Here is an 8,661-nt window from a genome sequence, read left to right as displayed (position 1 = left end):
CAAATGGAATATAACACTTTAGCAAACTAATCTCTATCTAATCAACTAATCATAATCATGTACCATAAAGGACCATAATTTTATATATAGATTATAGAATAAATATCCATAATTCTCGAATATATATATTAAAATTGTACAAAATTATGTAGACTGGAGAATGGAAACTCGAAAGTGGACCCTATTTTGACTTTGTAAAACTGTTCAAATTTAAAATCCAAAACATGCAGATTATGGAAACTCAACCAATCACTTTCGATAGCTTTTATCGAAACAAAGCCATACTCACTCACTCCTCTTCCTTTTTCTTCTTCGTCTTCTTCAACAACTGCAATCGTTGACCTTTTTTCTGCAACTTCAATTTAAACCCTTTACACATTCTGTAAAACCATTTAATTATCATCACTTCACCCAACGATTTCTGCTGTGTGGGGAATGGGTAATCGATACGGTGGCCATTAATGATGCTTCGGAGTTCTGACACCTCCATTTCTCTCTCTCTTTCTTTCTTATCTCTTGCTTTTATACCTCTTCAATTACCAAAAAACGTAACATCATATCTCCATGCACTGGTTTTCTGACACCTTATGACTTTTCTTCCGCCATTAACGCACTCACCAAGCTTCTTGAATAAAAACGAGCGTCCATCGTCATAACCTTTGTGCAACTCGAATTCCATGGCGAAACAGGTGTTGAAATTTCTTGCTGTGTTTTTCGTTGGGTTTCTTCTGTTTGGATATGTTGAGTGTGTGAATTTGGATTCGGCTACGAGTTTTGGAATTCTTTTAGAGGTTAAACGATCGTTCACTGAAGACCCGGGGAATGTTCTTAAAGATTGGTCGAAGAAAAACCAGAGTTTCTGTAACTGGTATGGTGTTACCTGCGCCGGAAAGTTATCTCAGGTGGTGGGGCTCAACCTCTCCGGTGCATCATTGGGCGGCGGAATCTCGCCGTCGATTTCACTTTTACAGAACCTGCTCCACCTTGATCTTTCGTCAAACCAGCTCTCTGGTCCCATCCCACCTAATATCTCCACTCTCAGCTCCTTGTCGTCTCTCCTCCTCTTCTCCAATCAACTCTCCGGCCACATTCCGCCGCAGCTGGGTTCTCTCTATAACCTTGTGGTACTCCGTATCGGTGACAACCGCCTCACTGGCCCTATCCCACCTTCCCTCGGTGACCTCCAGAATCTAACGGTCCTCGGTTTGGCGTCGTGTTATCTCTCCGGGGTAATACCACCGGAGCTAGGAAAGCTCACGAGCCTCGAGAATCTGGTTATACAAAACAACGAACTGGAAGGACCCATCCCGCCGGAGATTGGTAACTGTTCGAGCTTAGTAGCGTTCACCGCCGCCGTTAACCACCTTAACGGTTCAATCCCAGATGAGTTATGTGATTTGAAAAACCTCCAAACGTTGAACTTGGCAAATAATTCGTTATCGGGGGATATTCCGAGAAGAATCGGCGAGATGAATCAGTTGGAATATTTGAATTTGCTCGGGAATCAGCTCGAAGGGGAGATTCCGAAGTCGGTGGGTCAGCTCGGGAATCTATGGAATCTTGATTTATCGGCGAACAAGCTTTCCGGTGAAGTTCCCGGAGAAGTAGGGAACATGGGTCGGCTCCAATACCTTGTCCTCTCAAACAACAGTCTTTCCGGTGGTATTCCGACGACGATATGTTCCAACACCAGCACCACCATGGAACACCTGATGATTTCACAGAACATGTTTTCCGGTGAAATACCCAAAGAATTGGGAGATTGCATTGCTCTAAAACAAATCGATTTCTCCAACAACACACTCAACGGAACAATTCCGATCGATCTTTTCAAATTAACCAATTTGACAGACATCTGGCTCAATAACAATACGCTCACAGGTTCTGTTCCTCCCGCCATAGCTAATCTCTCCAATCTCGAAACAATATCTCTGTTTCAAAACAAATTCAATGGCGAATTACCAAAGGAAATCGGGATGCTTCAGAAGCTCCAGATTATATTCCTGTACGAGAATCAATTTTCAGGAAGAATCCCATTGGAGATCGGAAACTGCTCGAGCTTACAAATGGTTGATTTCTACGGGAACCATTTCAATGGTGAAATTCCGGTGACATTCGGGCGGCTCACCCAGTTAAACTTTCTCCACCTGAGACAAAACGACCTCTCCGGCGAAATCCCGGCCACGTTTGGCAACTGTCATCTCCTCACCATTATAGACCTCGCGGACAACAGTCTCACCGGTGGAATTCCGGCCACCTTTGGGTACCTGAGATCGTTAGAACAACTCATGCTCTACAACAACTCTCTTCAAGGCAATCTCCCGTTAGAGTTAACCAACCTTGCAAATTTGACTAGAATAAACCTCATAAACAACAAATTCAACGGAAGCATTTCTCCTTTATGTAGTTCGAATTCGTTTCTCTCATTTGACGTCACCAACAATGAATTTTCCGGCGAGATTCCGGCGGAATTCGGGAATTCACAATTCCTTCAGAGGATACGGCTGGGACGGAATCGGTTCACAGGGCGAATTCCTTCGGAATTGGGGAAAATTAAAGAGTTGTCCCTCTTGGATTTGTCAAGTAATTTACTTACTGGATCTTTACCACATGAGTTATCGAAGTGTAAAAACTTAACTCACATCGATCTAAATAACAACCTTCTTTCGGGTCCAATTCCGGTGTGGCTCGGAGACTTACCATTGTTAGGGGAATTGAAGCTCTCATCCAACAAGTTTATAGGCTCGATTCCGTTGAGTTTATTCAACTGTTCCGATCTTTTAATCCTTTCGCTTGATTCCAATTCCATCACCGGAATACTGCCTAAAGAAATCAGCAAGCTTTCATCCATCAATGTCCTCAACTTGAACAACAATCAACTTTCCGGCCAAATCCCGGATTCCATCGGGAGCTTAAGCAAGCTGTATGAAATCCGCCTCTCGGGAAACAATTTCTCTGGTGAAATCCCCATTGAAATTGCAAACCTCAAGAATCTACAAAGTGTTTTGGACTTGAGTTACAATAACTTAACGGGAACAATCCCGGGGTCAATCGGGACATTATCGAAACTCGAGGTGCTAGACCTGTCCCACAATGAGTTGACCGGGACCGTTCCTCCTGAACTCGGTACAATGAGTAGCTTGGGCAAACTCAACCTCTCTTACAACAATCTCAACGGAAAACTAGACGACGGCTATTCCGACTTACCGGCCGATGTTTTCATTGGAAACCACGGTCTTTGTGGGCCACCTCTTGACAGTTGTCGGTTTCCAAGAAACCGGCAACCAGGGCTGAGTGAAGCAGCAGTGATCACAATCTCGGCTATTTCCACAATAACCGCGATTGCACTGATGTTTCTCGCAGCCCTGTTATTCTTCAGAAGAAACCGGTCCGGCTTTGTAAAAGCCGGAGACGGGAGTAGCAGCACCGACTACTCTTCGTCGTTTTCATCACGCGTGCAAAGAAGATCGCTTTTTTTCAAACGGGGCTCCACGAAACGGGATTTTAGATGGGATGACCTAATGGAGGCCACGAATAACCTAAGTGACGAGTTCATAATCGGTTCGGGCGGGTCGGGGACAATTTATAGAGCCGAGCTTTTATCCGGTGAGACTGTGGCCATTAAACGGATACCGTGGAAAGACGATGTGTTTCTTGATAAGAGTTTTGCAAGAGAAGTGAACACGATTGGTCGGATAAAACACAGACGATTAGTGAAATTACTCGGGTATTGTAGCAATCGAGGAGCAGGGTCGAACCTATTGATTTATGAGTACATGGAGAATGGTTCGGTTTATGATTGGTTGCACCATGAACCACAAAACATCAAGAAAAAGAAGACCCTTGATTGGGACACGAGGTTAAACATCGCGGTTGGGTTAGCCCAAGGTGTGGAGTATCTTCACCATGATTGTGTCCCTAAAATCATTCATAGAGATATAAAATCAGCTAATGTTCTTCTTGATGTAAACCTGGATGCCCATTTAGGCGATTTCGGGCTTGCAAAAGCTATTCACGAGAACCACGAGTCTTCCACTAACGATTCCTTGTGGTTCGCAGGGTCTTATGGATACATTGCTCCAGGTATTACATTAAATATCTCTACTTTTATAATATCTGATATCAGATGACTGGAGTATTATATAGTTGTATACAGTATACTAACAATGTTTTTTTTAACAGAATACGCGTATTCTTTTAAGGCAACCGAGAAGAGTGATGTGTACAGTTTGGGGATTGTGTTGATGGAGTTAGTGAGTGGGAGGATGCCGACAGGGGGGACGTTTGGTGAAAATGTGGATATGGTGAGGTGGGTGGAGTCGCGAATCGAAATGGAGGGACCAAAACGTGAAGAACTGATAGATGAGGGGCTGAAACCGTTACTTCCTCATGAAGAAAATGCTGCTTTTCAAGTTCTTGAGATCGGGCTTCAGTGTACTAAAACTGTTCCTAGTGAAAGGCCATCTTCAAGGCATGTTTGTGATCTTATTATGCATGTAGTTAAGGATGGAGTTTCGAATGCTGAAAAAATGAGTCGTGAACCTTATGTGTAGTTTGGTAGTGAATTTTAATGAAAATGGGTGTGTTTTGAGTTTTGACTGATTGTAGATTATATGAAAGGTTTATTTTGTTGAGTAATATCATAAGCAACGAGTGTACATCATTTTTCAATCATATAATGTTGTGATTCAAATGCATTAAAAGCTGCATCTTTTGATGGATTTCTGATTATGAAATCTGATAAATTGTGTATGACGAGTTCTCAAGGTCACAACCAATTGTGTAATTTATTCTTAGAAAAAAAAAAAAAAAAAAAAAAAAAAAAAGCGCAAAATCAAAAGTTGAGTACATGAATGTCATAAAGAGCATAAACTTTTCAAAGGAAATTATTCGTCATCTTCAACTGCGTTTAAGAGTTTCAAATAAATTAAGCATTTATTATGATAATAATAATAATAGTAAAAGATCAAACTAGTTACATTGGTATGAAATTAGAGAAAAGACATCCGAAATGAGAAGCTTTAAGCCAAAAGATACAATGACAAAAATCACTTCTATTGGATGATAAAGGGTTAACAATGTTATAGTTACCGAAAATTATATTTGTTTATAAATAATAATAAATTAATTTTTCTTATAACAATATTTTAAAATTTAACGGTATCTATTTCCATATATTTTGTAAATCTTTGTAGACCACAAATAATTTTTAACTATTTGCAAACCATAGGCCATGTATCTTCAACGAAATTAAATATGCCTATATGTAATCTATTTAACAATAAATCTTTATTTATTTGATTAAAATTTATTATTATAAATGAACATCCTTTTCTTTATTTACCAATTTTACTCGGTTTAGTTTTCTATTTATTGATAACAAACATTTTATCTCATTCTTTCTAGTCAATCAAACATGACAATGAAATAAAACAATTCATACTAAAATGGACAAATTATAGAGAAATGAAGATTCGTGTGTTTTGATTTATATATTGATGACATGTATCTAAAGCTTCTAAGGTCCATTTTGTTGAGGTTTTGAGATCATCTATTGTAAAGCATTTTTTTCAAAAATATATAATATTTTGACTCAAGTGCATTAAGAGCTGCATCTTTTGATGGATTTCAACATATCAAAAATAATAAAATGTGTATGACAACTTCTCAAGGCAAAGCCATGTGTGTCAAAGTACAATGATATTTATTCTTACAATCACAAAAGCACAGAATTAAGTAGAGAAGAAGAATGTCATGAAACACAAACTTTATAATGAAAACTGTCACTCTCTAGAAATGGATTCCAAATTTTATAATGGAAACTGCTACTCGTCATCTTCATCTACAAGCAAGAGTTAAAAATTCAAATTAGTTACATGGACAAGAAATGACAAGTTGTTTCTCTAGAATTTCATCACAAATTTTCTTTAGGGTAATGAAGTAATCTACTCTCTTGTTGAACATGTTCACTGAATAAAGAGCAATGAGTAACAGCAGTTGCAGAACTTATAAAATGAAACAAAAACATTTGTAGCAAAGAAGGAAAAACTCTCTGTAAAGAATATGATTAACCCATTTCGTTTAACTTAAATGTAGTTATCATTTTCCTCTAAACTCAAACAAATTCAATAACTTTTGGATTCTAAAACAATCTTTATTGAATACTTAGGGATTTTGTTGTTGATATTCCCACATGATCTTAAACATAGCTAATAGTGAATAATGACAGAGAACTATGTAGTGTGAGTCGTCATTGATTTGATTGCAAATGTGAACAGATAAACGAAGAACGTCGTTCCAAATTCGAATGCAGAATCGAAATACATGATATTATAAAATCCACAGATGTAATTGTACAGATGGTGATCAGATAGACAAATTAGGTTAGGGTTAGGTTTAATACCGAAGTAACGGCGCTCATTAGCGGCTTTGGCTTTATCGAGCATTTTATCGAGGTCTTCTTGAAGCTGAACGTCCCATTTCACTAGCTGGTTAGCGAACACCACACCTAAACCCATCCCCAGAACATGCTCCCATGGATCTGTAACAGATTTGAATTGAATGGATTCATTCGATTGATTTGATTACGAATCAAAGAGAAATTAACAACTTACGCCGCATATAGGGGAGTTTTCGTAGGGCGTTGGAGTACATCTGGGTGCCCAAACCCAGTAAAGCTCCGATCATCGTCGCTGACGCCGGCATCTCTCTATTTCTCTCTTGCGTTGTCTCCCTCTCTCTTCGTTCTGATTTTACCTCTCGGTTTGACGATATTTGTAACTAATAGTTTTGTCAAAAATCATAAAAGCCCCCTCTAACTTTCAAACATAGTAAAAGGAGCCCTTTAAGTATGTATCTATAAACCGCCTGCAACTCACCAAATCACACCGCATAACGCGGTTTAAAACACTTTTGGTGCGGTTTGCGGTTTGTATTTTTATTAAACAGCATTATGCGGGTTTGCAGTTTACGATTACAAAATTGCGGTTCAAACCGCACCGCGTTGATAAAATCAGTTAATGATTTTATATATATATATATATATATATATATATATATATATATATATATATATATATATGATGTGTTTTATACAAACAATCCTATGTGTGCATGCAACCTTAGAGTTAGATCTATGTTTTCACTATTAGTTATACAACTTTATGAACACAAAAAGAAACTTGGCATGATACTATTATCTTCGAAATTCATATATAAAAATAGAATACATACCTTTTGTTGTTATATAGCAATAACAACTAGTTCCTTGAATTTCCTTAGCTCTTGAAAGCAAGTACCACAAGTGTAGTACCTCTAATGGCTCACAAACACACTAGGTGAAAGGATGAATATAAGAGAGAGAGCAGAGAAGGGTATCTTGCCCTAGATTTCGTCCCTTTTAGGGTTTCCCAAGGCTTGGACGAAATCTTAGTGCCTTAGGGTGCTATTTATACTTAAGGCTAACTAGGGTTTCAAGGTGTAAACAATAATCCCTTAGCTTAGGGCCTAAGCAAGTCCATGGACTCCTTTCCTTAAGCCCTTGGACGAAAACTCCTAGATCCTTCTAGTATTTTCGTTCAAGCCTTAATAAAGGTGATCCAATAGCCCAAAGCCTCAACTATTGAATAATTACAAAATAGCCCCTGCACTTTCAGTCAGTTCCTTTAATCCCAAAATTAATTGTAAATTAATTTCTGATTTAATACTAATTAATAATATGATTCCAAATTAATATATTATTCATATAATATATTAACAAATCATATTTATACCATAATTTATTATTCTTAAGAATAAACCAGCCTCTCTCCTCAACAATCATCCTGTCTAGTCACGAGTGTGAAAGCAACCCAAAAGGACCATGCACAATCGGGTCAAGTACATACCAAAATAGTTATAGACTTAGACACTAATCCAACAGTCTCCCACTTGGATAAGTCTAATAACTATTCTGCGTATAACCTCAGATCCTGATTAGCAATCGTAGCTTTCAAAAGTCGCTGTCAACTCTGATCTTATCAGAAGCGTGTCCTTTAGATAAGGGATCATATATTCCTCCATTCTAGATATCGTATAGACTGAGACATGGATTTAAATCATTCTCTCTGTCTATGTGTTGTTTCCCGATTTCCGATTTACGACGACTGACAACAAACTACAATTGAACACATCAAATTAGTCCCGGCTTGGGCAAGCGCTTATGTGTCATTACTAAATCATCGAGGCGCCCACAGATATCGCTTTCATCCTACTTTGGATAAAAGGAACGGATAAACTTTGATTCAATGCTTGCTTGCACTCACTCACCGAATCACACACAACAATATGTTTTATAACACCAAGTTACTGGTGTGTTTACTTATCATCAATGTGCATCCGACCAGCAAATAACAACTCACACGTCTCGGTTTCAAGGATATACAATATTATCGACTCACAATCACTCGTGATAAAATCCATGAAGTGATTTTTGTGAGCATGGGTTTAATCTAATGCTCAAAATCATATTCATAAGCACTCACGAACATTGCAGCAAACCTTTACTATGTCTAATACACTTTAGACAATCTACAAACCAATTAATGACAGTCTTCATTCATACCTACTTCCAACATATGAACGACTGTGGACCATTCGAATAATTTGATTATTTTGAAATAA

General features: G+C 38.3%; 2 protein-coding genes across 2 annotated transcripts; one reads left to right on the top strand and one right to left on the bottom strand.

Annotated features, from left to right (window-relative positions):
* Nucleotides 1–252: 252 nt before the first annotated feature.
* Nucleotides 253–4,658, top strand: LOC111917497 (LRR receptor-like serine/threonine-protein kinase GSO1). Its single transcript, XM_023913178.3, has 2 exons — nt 253–4,083; nt 4,183–4,658. Exons 1-2 carry the CDS (start codon nt 678–680, stop codon nt 4,551–4,553), a joined length of 3,777 nt encoding a protein of 1,258 aa, XP_023768946.1. The 5' UTR covers nt 253–677; the 3' UTR covers nt 4,554–4,658.
* Nucleotides 4,659–5,602: 944 nt separating this feature from the next.
* LOC111917498 (uncharacterized) lies at nt 5,603–6,773 on the bottom strand. The gene is made up of 3 exons (XM_023913179.3): nt 6,615–6,773; nt 6,404–6,541; nt 5,603–5,842 (listed from the first exon to the last, which is right to left on the bottom strand). Exons 1-3 carry the CDS (start codon nt 6,703–6,705, stop codon nt 5,826–5,828), a joined length of 246 nt encoding a protein of 81 aa, XP_023768947.1. The 5' UTR covers nt 6,706–6,773; the 3' UTR covers nt 5,603–5,825.
* Between the last annotated feature and the right edge of the window lie 1,888 nt (nt 6,774–8,661).

The sequence above is a fragment of the Lactuca sativa genome, chromosome 2, assembly GCF_002870075.4.
Source record: "Lactuca sativa cultivar Salinas chromosome 2, Lsat_Salinas_v11, whole genome shotgun sequence".
Taxonomy (NCBI): domain Eukaryota; kingdom Viridiplantae; phylum Streptophyta; class Magnoliopsida; order Asterales; family Asteraceae; genus Lactuca; species Lactuca sativa.
Note: the sequence above shows the minus strand (reverse complement) of the source record. Positions and strands in the feature narration are given on the sequence as shown.

Coding starts and splice junctions, on each gene's coding strand:
- LOC111917498 (XM_023913179.3), bottom strand. CDS start 6,705: ATGCCGGCGTCAGCGACGATGATCGGAGCTTTACTGGGTTTGGGCACC. Junction 6,542..6,614: donor AAAACTCCCCTATATGCGGC/GTAAGTTGTTAA, acceptor AATCTGTTACAG/ATCCATGGGAGCATGTTCTG.
- LOC111917497 (XM_023913178.3), top strand. CDS start 678: ATGGCGAAACAGGTGTTGAAATTTCTTGCTGTGTTTTTCGTTGGGTTT. Junction 4,084..4,182: donor TTATGGATACATTGCTCCAG/GTATTACATTAA, acceptor TTTTTTTAACAG/AATACGCGTATTCTTTTAAG.